General features: G+C 47.4%; 1 protein-coding gene across 4 annotated transcripts in view; it reads left to right on the top strand.

The window, feature by feature from the left end:
• The window catches only part of RPS6KA1 (ribosomal protein S6 kinase A1), a 29,589-nt gene extending 16,966 nt beyond the window's left edge, over positions 1 to 12,623 (top strand). For all 4 annotated transcript variants that reach the window (XM_015883670.2, XM_015883668.2, XM_032448972.1 and 1 more), the window contains 20 exons: positions 888 to 1,004; positions 1,584 to 1,665; positions 1,877 to 1,957; positions 2,577 to 2,656; positions 2,926 to 3,032; positions 3,583 to 3,620; positions 3,745 to 3,887; positions 4,291 to 4,361; positions 4,595 to 4,683; positions 4,883 to 4,947; positions 5,571 to 5,673; positions 5,924 to 6,051; positions 6,473 to 6,598; positions 7,582 to 7,671; positions 7,891 to 8,049; positions 8,212 to 8,373; positions 8,982 to 9,058; positions 9,155 to 9,272; positions 9,695 to 9,832; positions 10,962 to 12,623. In XM_015883670.2, coding sequence (XP_015739156.1) covers positions 888 to 1,004; positions 1,584 to 1,665; positions 1,877 to 1,957; positions 2,577 to 2,656; positions 2,926 to 3,032; positions 3,583 to 3,620; positions 3,745 to 3,887; positions 4,291 to 4,361; positions 4,595 to 4,683; positions 4,883 to 4,947; positions 5,571 to 5,673; positions 5,924 to 6,051; positions 6,473 to 6,598; positions 7,582 to 7,671; positions 7,891 to 8,049; positions 8,212 to 8,373; positions 8,982 to 9,058; positions 9,155 to 9,272; positions 9,695 to 9,832; positions 10,962 to 11,084 — 2,097 coding nt within the window. In that variant the 3' untranslated portion in view covers positions 11,085 to 12,623. The remainder of the gene's footprint in view (positions 1 to 887; positions 1,005 to 1,583; positions 1,666 to 1,876; positions 1,958 to 2,576; positions 2,657 to 2,925; positions 3,033 to 3,582; positions 3,621 to 3,744; positions 3,888 to 4,290; positions 4,362 to 4,594; positions 4,684 to 4,882; positions 4,948 to 5,570; positions 5,674 to 5,923; positions 6,052 to 6,472; positions 6,599 to 7,581; positions 7,672 to 7,890; positions 8,050 to 8,211; positions 8,374 to 8,981; positions 9,059 to 9,154; positions 9,273 to 9,694; positions 9,833 to 10,961) is intronic.
• Positions 12,624 to 19,977: the final 7,354 nt, after the last annotated feature.

Genomic DNA, 19,977 nt, shown 5'->3' with positions numbered 1-19,977 from the left:
ATATCATGGGATCTTGAGAGAGCAAAGCTACCAACAGACATGGAGCAAAGCTCTACTAGAGAAAAGACAAGCACAGGAGTGGGAAAGGAAGGGTGCTCAATGCTGTGCTGCAGGCAGCAACCACATCCGTGTGCTGTGTGAGGAGGAGTGAGGGTGGGAGCTCAGTGTGCGCAGGGCAGAGCCTGCAGCTTGGTTCCTGTTTTTTTCTAAAAGCTTTGATTAGGTGGGTTCCGCAGTGAGTATCTGAGTAGCTCTAGAAAACGAAGTCTGATTTTCTCACTAATTTCTCCCCTACTCGGCAAGGGGAAAATCTAACTAGTAACTAGTAAAAGAATGTGTTTTAAACAAAACATGTGCCAGAGACCTTGGCTTCCCCTCAATCTTTCTGAAGGCTTGAGTCTGTTAAAAGCATCATCTGTATGTGCTGAAGATGCACCAAGGCTTATGTTGCAGAGTTGCTCAGATTGCTGAGCAGATGGGCTCCAACATGTCTGATTTTTGCCAGCCCTGGCCATGTTTTGACAACACCACCATATTTTTGTGTTGTGGGATTTTTAGTGGCATAAACACTCCTGTTTTTGCCACCAGTGCCTTAAAAAGGAAGGTGCTTTCAAGAACTCTTCTGAAATGCAGTTCAAAGGAACGCAACACCTCTGGTGCCGGGGAGAGTGTGGGGATGTAATGGTGCTGCCTGGTGGTAACCCACTGGGGACTGCTTTGTTCCAGGTGTTGAAGCCAGGAGGTAGCTGCGACATGCACCTGCTTTTATGGCTCTGTCAGATGTGGTTCCTGTGAGTCTGCAGCTGTAGACCTTGCTCTTTGACTCAATAAGACCTTTTTCCCCTTGTTCAGTATATTCACAGCCAACCATGTCCTCTCTTTTCCAGGGTGAGGGTGTTGTGAAGGAAATCAACATCACACACCATGTGAAGGAAGGTTTTGAAAAAGCCGACCCTTCGCAGTTTGAGCTTCTGAAGGTTCTGGGACAGGGTTCTTTTGGCAAGGTGAGCTCAGCTCTTCCTGCGTGTCACACAGATAAGTGGTGTTGAAAGAAGAGCTGAAAAAGGGACTGTCCCCAGCGTAACCTCTTTCCTGATTCTCACCGGACCGTATCCGGTGAGAATCTGATATGTTCACTTAGCAACTGGCTGCTTCTAGTTTGAAGGGCAGCTGCGGAGACACTTCTCATCAACGTCAGTGTGCCAGCTCTACCCGGAGGTCTTTATGCAGCTGGTCAGGAGGAAAGAAGCATGCAGTGCTGTGTGGGGCAGAGGGCTGGGGCATGCCTCTCTTCTCACGGTGATGCTGTGTGCCAGGGACTGGGTTTGGCCTATTTGCTGCTTCCCTTCTGTGAAGGAGGAAGGAAATAGCCTGTAATTTGTATCTGTTTCAAAGTGCAAACAAGCTAGGTCTTTTGCAGACCATCTGCTCCCATGTTGTCTTCAACTTCACGTCAGTCAGCCATCACCACAGCAAGGGGTGGTGCAGCAGGGGTGCTGTGCATGTGCAGCAGCAGCTTTGTTGCAATGAATAAAGGACTTTTGAAGCTGTTTAAAACCAGCTTGTGTGTTCTTCTGCCTCAGGTTTTCTTGGTGAGGAAAATAACACCACCAGACAGCAACCACCTTTATGCCATGAAAGTGCTCAAAAAGGCAACACTGAAAGGTAAGGGAGCCTTACTGCTGTGTCCTATTGCTTCATGGGAAATGGCACTGCAAAAAGGTCACCACCAGTCACTGCTGGCCCTGGGTTGATGGAGATTGGAAAGATCTGGCTCCAGCTGCCTGATCCCAGAAGGCTTAGGGCTAGGGGTGAAGCTGACATCACGGCTTTGATCTTTCTCCAGCATCTGAACTGTTCCTCTCTTTTCCCACAGTGCGTGATCGTGTAAGGACAAAGATAGAAAGGGACATCCTAGCTGATGTAAACCATCCCTTTGTGGTGAAGCTGCACTATGGTGAGTACGGGGTTGGCTGGGACAGGTGTGTCTGCCATGGTCCTGGGCACCTGCAGTGGCAGAGCCTGTGTCAGTCCATGTCTCTCAGTGGCTGTGCTGTGCTGGAGCATTCACAATCCCCTTAAAACAAATCCTTTCCTGGAAAGGCCTTTGGTCTTGTGTTCACCCTTGAGTGGGGCACCAGGAGAGGAGGTTTAAAACGTCAAATCCTTGGGATTAAAACACTAATTCAGGAGAAACTGAGAAAGCTGAGTTAACTGTTCAAGTCAGAGCATGGCAGGATGAACACTCTCACTCTGAGGAAGTTGAGGACAGCTTCTGCCCCAGTAAATTGACCAGTGTATTGCTTGAGAAACAGCCCATCCAGCAGGGCATCAATGGCTGAAAAGGAACAAATCCCACATAAAATGATGCTTTTCTGCACTGCCAGGGGATTGCATCCTTTTCAGTATCATAGGCAGGAGATCTGATCTACCTTGAATAGTTACCCTACTTGAATCCTAGCAATAATGCAGGGCATTTGCACAACTGAAGCCATTGGAATTTAAGTGATTAATGTCACACTATCGAGCTTTCCCTCAGTGGAGGGGTCTGATTCCTGCTCTGGCTTGTGTTTCAGCATTCCAGACAGAGGGGAAGCTGTATCTCATCTTGGATTTCCTCCGAGGAGGTGACCTTTTCACTCGGCTTTCCAAAGAGGTGGGTATACTGTGGCATCTTAGTGGGTTGCTGAGGCTCTCTGTTTGTGTGTTAATTGCCTGGAGGAACAACTAACCCTCAGAAAGTCCTTGAGAGAGCTGAAAGGAGCCTCCAAACTGCTGCTAGCCCAAAGGAGGGTATGTCAGGATGTCATGTCTCCTGGCAAAGCCTCAGAAACTTAGATTTAAAAGGGCACAAAGGCACAACATGGGTGTGAAGGGTGTTGCTTGTCATGCTTCCAGGATTATAACCCCCATCCATTCCTGCAGGTCATGTTCACAGAGGAGGATGTGAAGTTCTACCTTGCAGAGCTCGCTCTAGGACTTGACCATTTGCACAGCCTGGGAATCATATACAGAGACCTCAAACCAGAGAAGTACGTGTGGTACAGATCTGTGTTCAGTCCTCAGCCTGCAGTCAGAGCACAGCACAACCTTATTCCACGAAACGATGCCTTGGGCCAAGCAGATGGAAGGCAGCAGGGTAGATCAGTGAGGCTCTTGCTCCTCACACCAGCAGTTAGAGCCAGGAGCACTGTGGCAGCAGCAAGTGTGTACCACATGTCTGAGTATGTCAGCCAGTGCTGAGTTCCAGCTTTGAGTAAGTGAGAGCCTTCGGAGGAAAAAGGCCTCTGAGGAGACACACAGCAGCTGCATGAGTGGGTTGTTCTTACCTGAGACATGGGAGGGATCAAACTTGGTGTAGTCTGTGTGGCTCATTGGTTCAGTGTGAAGTTTAGTATGTATAGAAGGGGGCTGCTTTCCCCCATTCACGGTGATGGAGCTTAAAGCTTAAACAGGTGTTGGAAGGATGGATAAGTCCCTCCTCTGGAGTTCTGGAGCATCTCTGACCAGCTCTGGGACACCTGCTGGTTCTCACCAGCCTTTCTTGCCACTAATGACTTGTTTTCTTCTTCCTTGCTGTAGCATCCTCCTGGATGAAGAAGGACACATCAAACTCACAGGTGAGGTGCTCCATAAAAACCTTGGTTCTTGAAACATGGAACTTCTCTCAGACCTCTCTGCTCAAGGCCATTGTGAAGACCAGGTGGTTTTTTAGACCATGCTGATGGTTTTTCTCTTTCGTAGATTTTGGCTTGAGTAAGGAAGCGATAGACCATGAGAAGAAAGCCTACTCCTTCTGCGGGACAGTGGAATATATGGCCCCAGAGGTTGTGAACCGTCAGGGCCACTCCCACAGTGCGGACTGGTGGTCCTATGGGGTGTTGATGGTAGGTACCAACTGGTGGGCTTGGAAACCTCAGCATCTGCTCAGGGGTTAGCTATGAAATGCCATTTGGTGACTCTGCATCCAGCAGATGTGCTGGTGCCAGTGTCAGCCCTGGAGCAGGCTGTTGGTTGCTGTGCAGATCTGGTGCCACCATCTGGCAGCTGCTGGATCCAAGGGCTGTGGCAGGAGCAGACACTGCTGGAACATATCCCCACTACACAATGTGATATACAGCTCCCTTCTGAGAATGTAATGCCTGCTCTCTTTTTCCAGAGCCAGGCTTTTGATCACTTGCAAGGCTTCTGCCAGCTGTGGAGAATTCCCAGATGAAGGTGTAATGAGATCTGTGCAGCCCTCAGACTTGTTTATATATGTGACCTCCCCTTGTTGTCTCTTTGTCTCAGTTTGAGATGCTCACTGGCTCGCTGCCGTTCCAGGGGAAGGACCGCAAGGAGACGATGACCCTCATCCTTAAGTAAGAGGAGATTTCATGTGTGTATAGAGACAAGCGTGCTGCTCTTTCTCTAAGCATGCTGCAGTTGGGGTTCTCACAACATAATGCCATTACTTGGCAGGTAGCTTTGTATCAACACTCAGTTTGAAGGCTGCAGTACAAAATGCCAAACAGATTGTTGTTTCAGGGGTGGAGGTGCTGCTTGTGGGTTGGCTTCTTTATACCTGCAGCTGATTGCATAACTTCTTCCCTAGAGCAAAACTGGGCATGCCTCAGTTCCTGAGCGCTGAGGCACAGAGCCTCCTTCGAGCCCTTTTCAAAAGGAACCCAGCCAACAGATTAGGTAAGGCATTTTTTGTTTCTGAATCCACCTGATGCTGTAGCTGTGCCTCTCACATCACAGTGGGTTGGCAGCATGCTGGCACTTGTGCTAAGTTAATAGGTTCTCCATAATACATGGTTATGTTGCATGCTTGGTGATAGCCTTCGCTTTGTTGCTGATCCTGATTAAATGTTAAGCAGTCTGCGGGTGGATCTTTCAGGTTCTGGTCCAGATGGGGCAGAAGAGATAAAGCGTCATCCGTTCTACTCTACTATTGACTGGAATGTGAGTATCAGAAACGCAAAAGCAATTTTCACCCCATTCAGCACAGTGATGCAGCTCTGCTGACCTCAGTGGTGCCACCTGCAGTCTGACCAGCTGAGGGAGTGCTACCAACCCATGTTTCCATCTTTCCTAATTGTCCTTCCCGAAACCAAACTGCTGTTAGTCATGCAAGATACTGTTTCATACTGAGTTGCTGGTGACCTCACCCTGGTTTGAGCTCTCAGAACTAAGGTGCAGGTTTTAATTGAGGTTTGGCGCAAGGATTGCCTTGCACAGAGTAGGAAGGGCTCAGGTAAACAGCTGCATTGTACCCTGCAGAGAAGCAGGGCAATAGCTGAACCTACATTTCCCTGCATTATACATAGAACTTTTTTTTTATTTATTTACTTTTTTTCTTGATTAATATATGATAGGTGGTAGAAACCTAAAGAATTTCTCCACAAACGGACTGAAAGGCGCTCTCTTGGCCAGGAGGCCATCCCTCCCACTGCTGAACTGCAGTCACAACACTGTTTCTAGTGTTGTAAATTTTCTTCCCAGCCTCTCATTCCTAGCAGCTATTTGCACGCTTCTGAGCACATTCAGCTATTCCAGGACTTCCATATACTACCTGTATTTTGCAGAAGCTGTACCGAAGGGAAATCAAGCCACCCTTCAAGCCTGCTGTAGGTCAGCCTGATGACACCTTTTATTTTGATACAGAATTTACATCGCGTACACCAAAAGGTTGGTATGAATTTATGAATTCAGCTGAAGCCTGTGTGAAATAGTACAGCTTAATCCTGCCTTGCCTTTGCCATCAGGGTAAAGGTTTGCCTCCTCCTGGCTACTTTAGGGAGGAGTCCCAGCCATACACAGGGTGTTACTGGTAGCTTGGTGCTGCATCATATTGCTCTTGTCTGAGCACAGCCATGAGGGGAAGGCTTCTGCTTCCGCTGCTGCTCCTTTTCAAGTTTTCCTTCAACTCCTGTTGCAGATTCCCCAGGCATCCCTCCCAGTGCAGGTGCACATCAGCTCTTCCGCGGATTCAGCTTTGTGGCCACCGGTCTGATGGAAGACAGCAAGGTGAAACCTGCACAGCCCCCCCTGCATTCCGTGGTGCAGGTGAGACATGGGGATGGAAGAACATCTGCTTTGAGACTGCAGTAACTCCAGAGTGGGTCTTCAGGAGTTAAAGGAAAGATATTCTGGTTCGAATTCTTGCATCCTGATTTCTTTTGCTCTTACTGACTGTCATGCAGAGGTCAGCAGAGCACACTGAGTGTTTGCCTCCTTCTTGCCAGGTGGACTCAGGCTATGTGAATGAGAGGTGCTGCAGGAATGCAGTGTGCTGGATGCAGATTGTGTTAGCCTACTGACCTATATTTGCCGTGTTCTCCTCTCCTCTGTCTCCCCAGGAGGGAGGAGAGGATGTGGGATGTAGCAGACAGCAGTCTATCACTTCACTTGGTGTTGCAGTTAACTCGTTGCACAAACCATTCCCTGAACCCTCCCAGCTCATTCGCTCCCTGCTCTCTTCTTGCAGCAGCTGCATGGCAAGAACATCCAGTTCAGTGATGGCTACGTGGTGAAGGAGGCGATTGGTGTGGGCTCCTACTCAGTGTGCAAACGGTGCATTCACAAAACAACCAACATGGAGTATGCAGTCAAGGTCTGAGATATTCAGTCTGACCTCCCTTGTTAGATTTCTGTTCATCCCTGTAATGACCAAAATAATAACAAGGAATGAAATTGTTTTCCCTGACTGTGGGACTTAAATATACAATTTTGGGGCAAATGACAAGGAATGGATATAGCACAGTATGTCTGCAGTGCACTGGCACAGGCTGCTTAGAAGAGCTGTGGGTTCTCCATCCCCAGAAGTGCCCAAGGCCAGGCTGGATGGGGCCCTGGGCAGCCTGACTGGGTGGGGGGCAAGCAGCCCACAGCAGGGGTTGGAACTGGATGGTGGTTGTGATTTATCCCAGCAGGTGGCTGTGCACCACACAATCTGTTGCTCACTGGCCCCTTTCCCAGTGAGATAGGGGAGAGAATCAGAAAGAAAAAAAAAAAAAAAAAAAAACTCGTGAGTTGAGATGAAACGATTTACTAAGATACAGAAAAGGAAATAGTTATCACTATATATGTATGTGTGTGTATATGTATATAAATGTGTATAGCATATGATGCACAAGCAGTTGCTCACCACCTACTGACTGATGCCCAGCTTGCCTCTCAGTGAGTAGAAAAGAGCAAGATGAGCTCCCATTCCCTTCAAAACTCTCATTCCACATGATGCATATGGTATGAAATACCCCTTTGGCTGGTTTAAGTCAGCTGATTAAGTCCTGATTCTGTCCCCTCCCAGCTCCTTGGGCCTCATCAGCCTTTCACTGAGAAATGCTGGAATAGCCTTGGCTCTGTACAACACTGCACACAGCAACAACTATAAACGTTGGTGTGTTATCAACATTGTTTTTCTCTTTGAACCAAAACATAGCATCATACCAGCCACACAAGATAATAATTCTGTCCCAGCTGAAATTAAGACTGGGTCTTTAAGGTCCCTTCTAACCCAACCATTCTGTACTTCTGTGATGAAACCTTCAGCTTGTCCCATCCAGCTGTGAGTAACATTTACTCGTACCCTTGCAGGTGATAGACAAGAGCAAGAGGGACCCCTCTGAAGAAATTGAGATTCTCCTGCGATATGGACAACATCCAAACATCATTACTTTGAAAGATGTGAGTGTACCTTGAATAACTTGTCATGTGTGTGTGAGAATGCCACTTCAGCATGGGCACCCCAGTGGCACTGCTCATTGGATCATGCTGGGGTGAGGAAGCATCCAATCAGTACCACCTCTGTGTTGCTGACTTCTTTCTGCTTCTTGGTGGTAGAAATACAACAGGGAAGCCTGGAAAGCAGTTTTTAATTAACCCCTTCCACGTTTGCTTTGGTAGGTTTATGATGATGGGAAGTACGTGTATCTGGTGACAGAACTGATGAGAGGAGGGGAGCTGCTAGATAAAATCCTGAGACAGAAGTTTTTCTCGGAGCGGGAGGCCAGTTCAGTCCTGCACACAATCTGCAGAACAGTGGAATATCTGCATTCTCAAGGGGTGAGTATGGTTACATCTGCTTCCCTGGGTGCTTTGTGTCAATATTGTGCCTTGCGTTGATGTCTTGGCAAAGCAGATATGGGGCCAGAGCAGGGGTTGAGGATCTTGATGTAATTTCAGTCTTTCTTGGGGCATGAATGTAGCATTGCCTTTGTTCTGCAGGTAGTTCACAGGGACTTGAAACCCAGCAATATTCTCTATGTGGATGAGTCAGGAAACCCAGAAAGCATTCGCATATGTGACTTTGGCTTTGCCAAGCAGCTGAGAGCTGAGAATGGTCTTCTCATGACTCCTTGCTATACCGCAAACTTTGTGGCACCTGAGGTAAGCGCCTTGCTGACTTGAGGCTTCAGTAGCTCTCAGTTCCCTCCCCCAGCCTGTGTTTGAACTCTGCACAGATTGGTCTAATTTTACCTGTTCTGGCATATTTTGTCTTGGATTAGTTACTAGAAAAATAACAATACCTGCAGTACAGAACAAATATGGGATCTCCAGTGCAGTCCTCCAGCTTGTGCTGTCCAAAATGCTGGGGCTCTGTGTAGGGAAATAAGATGCTAAAATCCCAGTGATTTCATAGGCTGCTTCTCTTCCTGATTAAATGACCTGTTAGAGGTGGGATTACTTTCCCTCCAACTGTCTTCGTGTGGAAGAAAGAAAAAGAGATGGGAAGCAATGGAGCATTCATGCAGTGTCAGCACTTTGGAATGTAGCTTCTTTCTCACTTGTCATTTTGATGCAGCTGGGAGGGTTACTCTATTCCATGAAACTGAAGTCTGATTTGAATGCTGACCTTTAGTCCATGCCATTGTTGTTCAGTGGGGCTTTAGCAGCTTTGCACCCAGCTTGCACAGGGGGCTTGTGCTGCTCTTTGCAAGCTGAAACAAGCTCAGCAACCAGAACCAAACATATTTATTCTCCTTTGCTTATTCCAGGTACTGAAGCGACAGGGCTACGATGAGGGCTGTGACATCTGGAGCCTGGGAGTCCTCCTTTACACGATGCTTGCAGGGTGAGTGCCTCTCTCTGTGGCTTCCTGCTGCCCAGAACCACTCCGTGGCCTAGATACAGGATGGTAAATGTTGTTCTTGCTCTCATCTCTCCTCAGCTGCACTCCATTTGCAAACGGACCCAGTGACACTCCAGAAGAGATCCTGACCCGAATAGGCGGGGGAAAGTTCTCAGTCAATGGAGGCAACTGGGACTCCATTTCTGACATGGCCAAGGCATGATGTGGTGTCTACCTGCAATGTATTACAGGGTGGGGGTCGGGCATATGTGATGCAAGTTTAGAGCAGGCTAGAGAGGGAAGGTAGAGGGGAGTAGAGAAAAGCAGTAGTGTGGCTTTTTCCCTGTGTGCATCTTCCCCACGAGCAGCTCAGCAGTGCACCTCTGCCTGCTTTGTTTTAGCTCAGGCTGTGAAAATTTGCATGCAGCAACAACCTCATGCCTGACTCACACTGGGTTTGTTGCTGTGTTATACCTCCCAGGCCCACTGAAAACATATTTTATACAAAAGGAGCTTGATATCTTGGGTCCTTAAACTTGGCTTCTGAACTGAAATCTGAATTTGGGAACAGGTGGGTGGCATTTTTTCTTTTAAAGTATGAAGTTTTCAGAAGTCTGACTTTCCAAATGATTCCCTTAGGACCTTGTATCAAAGATGCTTCATGTAGATCCTCACCAGCGCCTGACAGCCAAACAGGTCCTGCAGCACCCATGGATAACACAGAAGGACAGTTTGCCCCAGAGCCAGCTGAATCACCAGGATGTCCAGCTGGTAAAGGTACGGAGTGGGCTGGGTTCCTTGTCCCTGAGCTCTTTGGAAAGCAGTGGGCCTGGTGTGTGCAGAGCAGACTAGAAGACTGTAGAGCTGTGGGCTCTGTGGAGACAATGCCAGTGTTTGGGGCAGGAAAGCTTAGGAAGGTTCTCTGAAAAACTGACTGGACAGATAGGCTCAGAGAGTGGTGGTGAATGGAGTTAGATCCAGCTGGTGGCAGTCACAGATCGTGTTCCCCAGGAGCTGATACTGGGGCCAGCCCAGTTTAATATCTTCTATGATGAGCTGGACATGGGGATTGAGTGCACCCTCTGGAATTCTGCAGATGACACCAGACTAGGAAAAAGTGTTGATCTGCATGAGGGTAGGAAGGCTCTAAAGAGGGACCTGGACAAGATCATCAATGGGCTGAGGCCAATGGGATGAAATTCAGCAAGACTTTGGTCACAATAAACCCATGCCAGTTCTACAGTCTTGGGGCAGCAAGGCAGAGTTGCAAGGAAGAAGAGGACCTGGGAGTGTTGTTCAGCCAGGTGTCAACCATTAGCCAGCAGAGTGCCCGGATGGCAAAGAAGGACAATGGCATCTCGGCTGTGTCAGCAGTAGCACAGCTGGCAGGAGCAGGAATTGACTGTCTCTCTGTATGGCACTGGTGAGGCAGCACCCCAAGTGTTCAGTTTTGGGCCCCCCACTACAGGAAAGACATCAAGGCCCTGGAGCATGTCCAGAGAAGGAAATGGAGTTGAGAGGGATCTGGAGCACAGTGCTATGGGGAGCAGCTGAGGGAAATGGGATGTTCTATACGGAGGAGGCTCAGGGGAGACCTCATCACTCTCTACAAGGGGAGGTGGTGGAGTCACAATCCCTGAAGGTGTTTGGAAAACATAGAGATGTGGCACCGAAGGACATGGTCAGTGGGCATGGTGGGGATAGGTGGGGGTTGAACTTGGTGATCTTAGAGGTCTTTTCCAAACCTCAGTGATTCTATCGTTCTATGAATGGCATGTCAGTGAGGGATGGAGATTTAAAGAAAAAAAAGCAATCTGATCTTGGCTTTGATTCTGGCTCCTCTGCTCCCTCCTCTTGTAAAGCATCTCCCACACCTGAGTGATCACTCTTGTGTCTTCTCTCCAAGGGGGCAATGGCTGCCACATACTCTGCACTGAACAGCTCCAAGCCGAGCCCCCAGCTGAAACCCATCGAGTCTTCCATCCTGGCACAGCGGCGGGTGAAGAAGCTCCCCTCCACCACCCTGTGAGAATGGGGCAGTGTGGGGTGGTTACACCAGACTTTGCAGAACTACTGAGGTGTGGCAGGACATAGGGCAGTCGGTGCCTGCCCCTTGAGGACTTGTTCCCAAATCTACGTCAAGGCCAAGTGCCTTCTGCCTGCAGTAGACTGGCTCCTCCTTGCGTGGACTGATCTTTGCTGAAAGAACTTCACTGTAAAACTTTTTTGAAGTGTAAATTGTTGATTTTTAAAGACGACCATCTGTGTACATGAGAACTAGAATGTATAACTGATGTCAAGTGGCACTAAGAAGCAGCTCTGATTCACCCTTTCCCACGTAGGGACAGATATTTTTTGTAGCTACATCATTTCAAATAAGGTAGGAATCATCTAGAGAGTCCAGCAGAGGGCCACAAAGATGATTAAGGGCCTGGAGCCCAGAACTGGTCATGGTGTTCCAGATGTGGCAGGGCAGAGGGGCATGATCACCTCCCTCGTCCTTCTATCCACATGTTTTTTTAATGCACCCCAGGTTACCATTGGCCTTCTTTGGCCACCAGGGCACACAGATCTACAGAGCTGTGTCATTTGTCCTGTGACAGGCAAACCAGCAGTACTGTAGCAGGGCTGCATATTGGGCCACCTCCTCTCAGGTGTATTACACCACTTTGCAGTGGGAAATAATGAGAAATAGTTGGAACAAGGTAGGAATCAAAAGGAAAGATGGCAGGATGTGGGCTGCGGAGGGGAACTCCTTCTCTCAGGGCATTTTAGTGTTAATAGAACCCAACACTTTGAGGTGAACTGTGCTAGAAGTAAATCCCAGGCCCACTCTCACCTGCAGGCCAGTGCTGGAGCTGCCCCAGTGCTGGCAGAGCAGAATGGCAGAGGCTGCAGGTGCACGAGGGTGTGACTGAAGTCAGCAAAGATCCTTGTGCGAATTTCTGCTACTGGCAAATTTTGGTTATTAGTTCCCAGTCAACCAAGTGCTGTTACTTTTTTAATTCCACTGCTCAATAAAAAAGGATGTGTTGATCTCTGTGTATGAGAGCTGTGGGTATCTGTGTGGCCGGGCAGCCCTTTGCTCCCTTTGTGGTTTTCTCTGACAGCATTAGAAACCTTTCCCAAAATATAGAGGGATTAACTGCTATCATCTGAATGGAGGTCACATCATTACTCAGAGTGAAAGCAGGGCTCCTTCAACCTGCTGTCCTGTAGATCTGAAGGAAAGCTTTGGAAAGATGCAGTCTGGGATCCAGCTTCTAATCACGGAGTCTACCTGGAATTATTCAGCTGTGCCTGGGTACTGTGTTAACCCACAGCCACGTGGCCTGGAGATAGCAGTGAGCATCTCTCTCTGTGTAAATGCAGCTTCTGAGTAGGAAAGGTTGAGATTTCCCATTTGGGAGCATAAATCAGCAATGTTTTCTATTGCAGAAGGGCTGACCCAGCTGAGAGACTGTTTTCCTTCTTCCCACTGCGTAAAGCAGCCGTGCCTTCCTCTTAATGATGTGGTACTGACCTGTCAAATTAAATGGAGCATAAATAAATGCTTTTTGGCCTGGTAGCTGTTCCCACCGTGAGTTCTTGGGCTGTTTGGAAAGTGAAGTCTGGTAACTCTCTAAGCAATCATCTTTTTTCCTTACTGAAATGCAGCACAGCTCCATGTACCCTCTGCCAGACCCCACCTGTATATGATGTTTATGCAGTTTTAACTCCTTCCTGCAGCTTTGCCACCAGTCACTGGCTGGGACAAGCCCCAGATGGGTTGGCTTCAAGGTGCCACCAGCCCCCAGCAGGGCCTCAGGATGTTCTGGAGTTGTAGGCACACGCCAGGATGTGGGGCAAGTGCTGTGCTTTCATGTAACATTCAACAACGTAATCTCCTTTTGAAAGCAAAGACAACATTTTAAATATATCAACATCTTTTTCAAGTACAGGGCAGGCAATGAATAAAACCTTCATTCATGCTATGGAAGCTGGAGGTCTACTGCCACTCCATTTTCTTGCTCTGGTTATTAACACATCAAGCTGTCTCGCCACTCAGCACAGCTCACTTGCTGCCTTCCTCCTTTGTGCAGCGCCAGAACACCTGCCATTAATACTAATTCTGCTCTGGAGAGAAACTCCCTTTCAGATATGCTTGTCTGAAAATAAATTGACATGTAAAAGGTCTCTTTTGTCGGGAAGTGCGTGTAAAATGCCAGAGTAAGTAGCCGATCACTTACAAAAGGAGCCACTGACTCTTTAAAGGATGCAAGTAAAGGGGGTTATAAATGTTAAATATGGGGGTTATGTTGTAAATGGGCCAGCAACTCAACAAGGTTCACATAGCTGCATCTTCTGTTTGGTATTAGACTTTAAGAATTGGGGTGGTTTTTTTTCACCCGAACCTGTGGCAATAGAAGCAGTGCATTGACTCTGGGTGACGCCACTTAGAACCCATTTGGAGTAAACTCTTCTTTTTGGAAAAAGCACTGTTAAGAATATTTTGCTGCTTTTTAAGCCATGCAACAAAAACTGAGAGCACTGGTGAAAAGAACTTTGATTCGAACATTTTGTGAGATCCAATGTGCTCTTGTTTTTCCTGGGACAAAAACTGATATTTGCTTTCAGTTAGGAAGCAGCAAAAGAATCCTTGGCTGGAGCATTTGTTCCATTACCCAGCAGCAGCATGAGGCAGTAAGAGGTAAGTACTGGTATTTTTGAGAAAATAAAGGCTTTCTTTGAATTCCCCACACCCTGCAGAGCCTGTGGCTCTCTCTTAAGGAAACATCCGTAAGTTCTTGTAAGATCCCTTCTAACTCCAACGATTGTATGGTTGCATGATTCTTTGGGTCAGGTTTGGTAGTGGGAGAATGCTGGGGTCTGGCTCTCAGCTGCTGCCCACTGGTTCCTGGGTTCCCAAGAAATCATTCACTTCCTAATTAGGAACAAACTGAAATATGTTTGGGGCTGAAGGAACAAAAGTGGATTGTGCCAATTACACGTACCATCCTAGATAAGCTGGCATTGCTTCTAGCTTATCAAAAGAGCGCAGACTCTGTGTGATGGTATCTCCAGTGCTGTCTTATTTTTAAACAGCAGATGGTGGTAAAAACCTGTAACAGGTGGGAACATCTTCAGCATGATGGGAGAGATCAGAAGTGGCAGCGCTTCCTCATTTCCCAAGATGATAACAGCATGCTGCCCATCGGCAGGGAAATTTATTGCAGAGGGAAAAACTTTGCAATCACACGTGCTCATAGAAGAAAGCAATTCTAGTTGACATTCTGGTTATAATAAAAGGAGCCTGGTAATGTTCTTCACAATGCTCTGTTAGCACCTGTAGAAGAAAGCTGCAGGAGTATGCTGCGCTCAGTGTGCTTCAAACTCTGCTCCAGTCAGTAGAATACTGCCTATTTCTTTCCTGTATATGATAATAGCACTCCACAAGCTTAGTGTTTATAAACATTTAATTACTGTTGCATTTGACTCAAAGCCAGGAATCTCTCATTCATCTGCATCTTGCAAGGTCTGTGAAAATGATATTCAAATTACAGAATTACAACAAGGGCTGAGTTCAGACTTCACTTACAGGAGCCTCCACCAGCACAGATTTGTGAGCATCATTTCCAGAGCTGCAAGGCAAATCCCTTCATCCTCTGCCTGAAGTCATCAGAAAATGATTTTGTTAACAATTATTTGCTAAATGTCGCTCTTTTCCCACTCACCACTCCAGTGGCAGGCCCTGAGTGCTCCATTCCTGAAGGTGCCCTCTGTTTTCTGTGTAGCACAGGTGAGATTTTTCCAGAAAATGCCCAGCAGCGTTTGTTTCCATCCGGACAACGCCCAGGGTGAGGCTGTGCCGTGGGCTGGTAATTCTGGTTTCCTGCATAGAGTGCAGTGGCGGCGCCCCCTCAGCCTCCGCGCATCACTCTGAGAAGCACAGACTTAAATAATTTGGAATGGCATGAATTCATATTTGAAGGGTCTCCTTGAGGAGATAGGACACTCCCTCATAAATCAGAAGGGGAATACCCAGTCTGGCAGTGCCCAGATGTGGAAAAAGAAACAAATAACATTGAAAATTACTTTGCACTCAGCTGCAGGGTCTTACGTGCAACCTGCATGAAGCAAAAACACTTTTTATGCAACGTGCACAGTAAAAGCTATTTTTGAGGGTTCTTTGGGGATTGTTTGTAGGTTTTTTTAAGAACAACCCCACTCTACCACAGATCTGCCACTGCCTGAGATATTTACAGGGCACAGCAGGACCCCAGGGTGCATTCCAGCCCTTTCTCAGCCAGGACACCTGCTCCATCCCGCCCCCCAGCTGTCTGTCTGCCTCATTTATGTCAATTAGGGATTCAGTGCTGCCTGATTTAATTGGCCTGACTTTCCCCTCTTGTAGCAGCCCCATGGGCTGGTATGAGTGCATTCTGGCTGGGGCTACACAGAGCACAATGACCTGCTTGTTGCCATTGGCTGCTGTGGGAAGGTTGCTGACTTCCTGCAGTGCTAAGATTCACATGACGAATGTTATTGGGATATTTCTGGGGGTTCAGAGAACCTGTGCAGGCTGAGCCCCCTAAGATGGCATCCCCCCAGCAAAGCTACCACCCTCTGCAGATGGAGGTCTCCAAGAGCTTTTTTGGGCCTTTATGGGCAGGGCCAGCCTGACTGTTTCCTCTCCAGAAAATAGAGCAGCCAGAGTGAACCCCTTTGCCATGCTTCCAGCCACAGAATTTCAGGAGCAGAACTGAGCTCCTGACTCCTTCAGTTCTTTTCTTGTGTTTACCTGATTTGCTATGAGGCATTTCTTCATCTCTCAGCAGAAATGTGAGTTCCCCAAGCAGCCAGTCCACAGAGGCATAAATATTAAACAGCAACAGTACCATCTAGTGACTCTGACTTATGGAGCATCTTCTAAGAAGGGGATGAGGAGATCTGTAGGCTGGGGAGCCCGGGAGTGGTCCTAGCCCTGCATGTGTCACACCTCTGGGTTCATTTGGGTTTAGGAAACCATTCCGGCAGCAAAGCAGTATTTCCTCGGGCGACGATCCCCGTTTTGGCCTCTTGACTCCCTGCTGAACCCAGCCTGACCCACGCTCCCTCTGCTGGTAATGAACCAATTTACTTAATGTGTTCACAACTTCACCAGCAAGCACAGCTGCAAATCCAGTCAGATGCATGAGATGGAAATTTGAGCTGCAGCAATTTTTTGGTCCTGATGAACCAGTTCTGATGAGCCGGGAGTGAAATCTGGAACTGGACACACAAAATAAATAGACACGGTTCCATTTACTGTATCAAAACCAGGCCTAAAATCAAGCATAAAGGGCACATAAGCTCAAAAGACCCACTCCAAGCAGATCTGAAATTACATACTCTCCTTCACAGCTGAAGGGAGGAAATCAAATTAAAGCATTTCTCCATCAGAGCACATTAGTCTCTATGTAGCTTGTTATGCTTCACCAGCACTCTGTGAGCACTGCAGCTCTCCCTGCACACTGCTACACAACCACAGCACTGCCATGTCGGCAGAGGCTCTGGGATTCTTTGCAACATGTGTGCATTGCCTCCTTCCCACTCAAAGAGGCAGTTATCGCATGCACAAAAATGCAGTGCTGCTAAACTTAAATGCTAAGACATGATGGCAAGTCTTAAATGCCACTGGAACTTGCATAAGAAATTGTTTTGCCATCTAATCTACTGTGACCCCTCTTTGCTATCAGGAGCACAGTGGTGCCCTGTGTCCACTCGCTTGTGGGCTGATGGGCGCCTGACAATTTTCTGGTTTCAAATTAAATAGAAAACTACATTAGCAAATTAATTGTTTGCTGTGTTCTTCCTTGGTCCCCATCAACTGCTTGAGCCAATCCCATTGCCTGCACAGCAGTCCTGAGCAGGAGGTGGAGTTCCACTCTGGTCCTGCTATCCACCAAGTGTCAGTCATGTTAATTTTAAATTACTTTTGTACAGCTTGGTGTCAAAACGATTAAAGCATGAAAAGAATAAACTGAACTAGAGAGAGGGAACGGGGGAGCTGGATTGAGGGAGGGGGGGAGTGAGAGAGAATGAATAATTTACCTTGCATTTACAGCAAGGACATGTATATTTCTTTAACTTCTCAACTCTGAGAAGCTGAAACTTTATATTTCCTTGGCTGTGACCTGCACAGCACTATGCTGCGCTCTGGATCCTTGCTATCTGCATTAACAATTTGCAGCACAAAGCTGTGCATGATCTGAGTTTGTCCCAGACAAGGTTTGCTCAGCTCTGCACTCACCATTCATTGTCACTGTCAGCACAAAAGCCACCTACTCACCTGCAGACCTCTTCTTCCCTTCCTGCTCTGCACTCAGCTGGGCTCACTCCATAACCAGTACATGCTGTGCTACCATAACACATCTCTGTGCCGCATGCTGCGCTCTCCAGCGAGAAGCCAGGGAAGAGGAAAGGGCCTCAGCTGCAGCAAACTGGAGCAAGAGATGCCACCTCCTTTTGACTCCCCCAGATTTGTGCTGTCTACACTCGGAGCACAGAAATTGTGTGGTTTTGTACATTTTAGGAGCTGTGACTGGGCTGTAGTGTTGCATGGGATTTCACTTAAGCATGCAGGCACGAAAATGTTTCTTTCATTAATAGTGGGATTCCCTTCCCATGCTAATGTTGCTTCAGCTGCTGACTCACAAATAAATCATTTAATCGACTTTCCCATTTGGGAAGCTCCTTTAGCTCCCCTCATTCTGTGCCAGAGGCCTAGCAGGAGGCTCGAGAGCTGACGAGCAGAGCTTCCTGCTCAGTGTTCAGTGACGTCACCCAGCCGTGTTCTGTGCTCACTGCTCCCTGCAGCTTCCCCTGCCCAATGCACTCAGCATAGGAGCAGCAGCCCTCTGCTTTTCTGGGTGCCACTCAGGCCCCTAATATTAGCACAGTCCATACTGGTTTCCATGAAAAGAAAAAGACAAGCAGTAACTAACACCAGAGCACAAAAAAGAGTTTAGAACAAAGCATATTTCCTTGATTAAGAGCTCACGAAATCCAGGAGATGTGGGTTTGGTGGTTGTTTTGTTTTGTTTTTTTTTTTTTCCCTTTTCCAACACTTGTATTTCTTACAGTTGGACACTACAAATTTCTGTATTTCATTTTAATGTGTTTGGGTTTTTTTAGGCTTTTGATAATTCTCCCATGATAATTTAAACTATCTACCAAGCAATGCAAAGCTTTTCAGTTCCAATCCCTGTCCAGTTCTGCCAGTTCTTTGTTAGCAGATACTCCATCCCCCTGAAGTATCTAGGAAGATTTATTCCAATGGGGCACATAAACAAAGTGACATTTTCCTGTTTCCTGCTATCTAAACACAGAATGGCAATTACTCCAATATAACCAGCATCAGAATCTGGTTTGCTATTGGCTTTTCAATAGCTGTGCCTATCAGCTTTCGCCAGGACCTGCTTTTTTTACTGAGGGGCAAAAGGATCTGAAAACAATCAATTTTCAGCAAAAAGGTTTTTTTTGGAGGGAGCTGGTTTTAATTTGCTGACTTGCTCCAAGAAAGCAGCCTGTGTATAAATCCGAAGATCTGCTGATGAATAATCAGCAAGCTTTTGTGTTTTAATATTTTGATGGTAGAAGCAGTACAAGGCTGACAGGAAAAAAACACATATCTACAAAACACTCTGAATTGACTGGAGTACAAAGACCAAAATAATAAAAGCATAACAAAAAGAACAACAAAAAGGCAGATGCTAAGAGGGATCCGAGGCCTAAAGAAGAGAACAGATTATCTGTAAATTGGTCAGGACAAGATGAGCTCATTCATACCATGTCTTATCTTTGTCCTAAAGATTCACAAAACTTCCCTGCACCACACAGGTTGAGGCTGAGCAATGAATGAGACAGAACTTCATGAGACCCACAGGTCGGGGGCATAAGGTTGAAAACCCTTCACCCTATATTTACATCTGGGTTTTATGTTTGTAAATAAAGCCACATCCAAATTTTAGGAACAGCGATAATGAAATGGAAGCTCATGAAAGGTGTGGGACATTGGGAATCAGGATATTTCTATGGAAATGCTTGATGGTTAACAGGATTTACAGACACCTACTTGCTGTCATTAATCTTTTTTTTCCACATCATTCCATTACATATCACCTGCTTTTCCTGAGTAGAGCCCCAGTGCTGATGGAACACACAGGCTCAGTGCAGGAATGGTTCTGATGTCTGAGGGACCCACAGCCCCAAGTCAGGGCAGAGCAGGAAAGGGAGAATAGTAACGTTAAGGTCAGAAAAACCACCAACCACATTTTCAGCCACCAACCCATGCTTGTGACCACTCAAGACAACATCACACAGTGCCATATCCACCCTTTTCTTGAGCACCTCTACGGATGATGGCTCCATCACCTCCCCAGGCAGGCTGTACCAATATGGAACCATTCTTTCTGAGAATGTTTTGTTTTTTTCTGACTGGTTCTAAACTGAACCTATCCTGGTGCAACTTAAGGCCATTACCTCACGTCCTACTGCTGTTATCTGGGAAAACAGGCTGACCACACTTCTCCACAGCCTCCCTTCAGTTAGTTGTAGAGAGCGATGAGCTCTCCCCTGAGCCTCCTCCAGACAGAACCATCCCAGCTCCCTCAGCCACTCCCCATAGCACTGTGCTCCAGACCCCCTCACAGCCCCATTCCCTTCTCAGGACACACTCCAGGGCCTCAGTGTAGCGAGAGGCCCAGCACTGAGCACAGCGCTGAGGTACAGTGTTCTGCTGTACAGAGGGATGGACACCTCCTGCTCCTGCTGGCTGCATTTGCTGCCGACAACCAGGATGCCACTGAGCTCCTCAGCCCCCTGGACATCTGCTGGCTCGTGTTCAGCAGTGTTAACAGCATCCCCAGGTCCTGCTACTCCACACAGCTCTTGGCCACTAT

Source organism: Coturnix japonica, chromosome 23 (assembly GCF_001577835.2).
Source record: "Coturnix japonica isolate 7356 chromosome 23, Coturnix japonica 2.1, whole genome shotgun sequence".
Lineage (NCBI taxonomy): Eukaryota > Metazoa > Chordata > Aves > Galliformes > Phasianidae > Coturnix > Coturnix japonica.
This window is presented reverse-complemented; position numbering and strand designations above follow the sequence as displayed.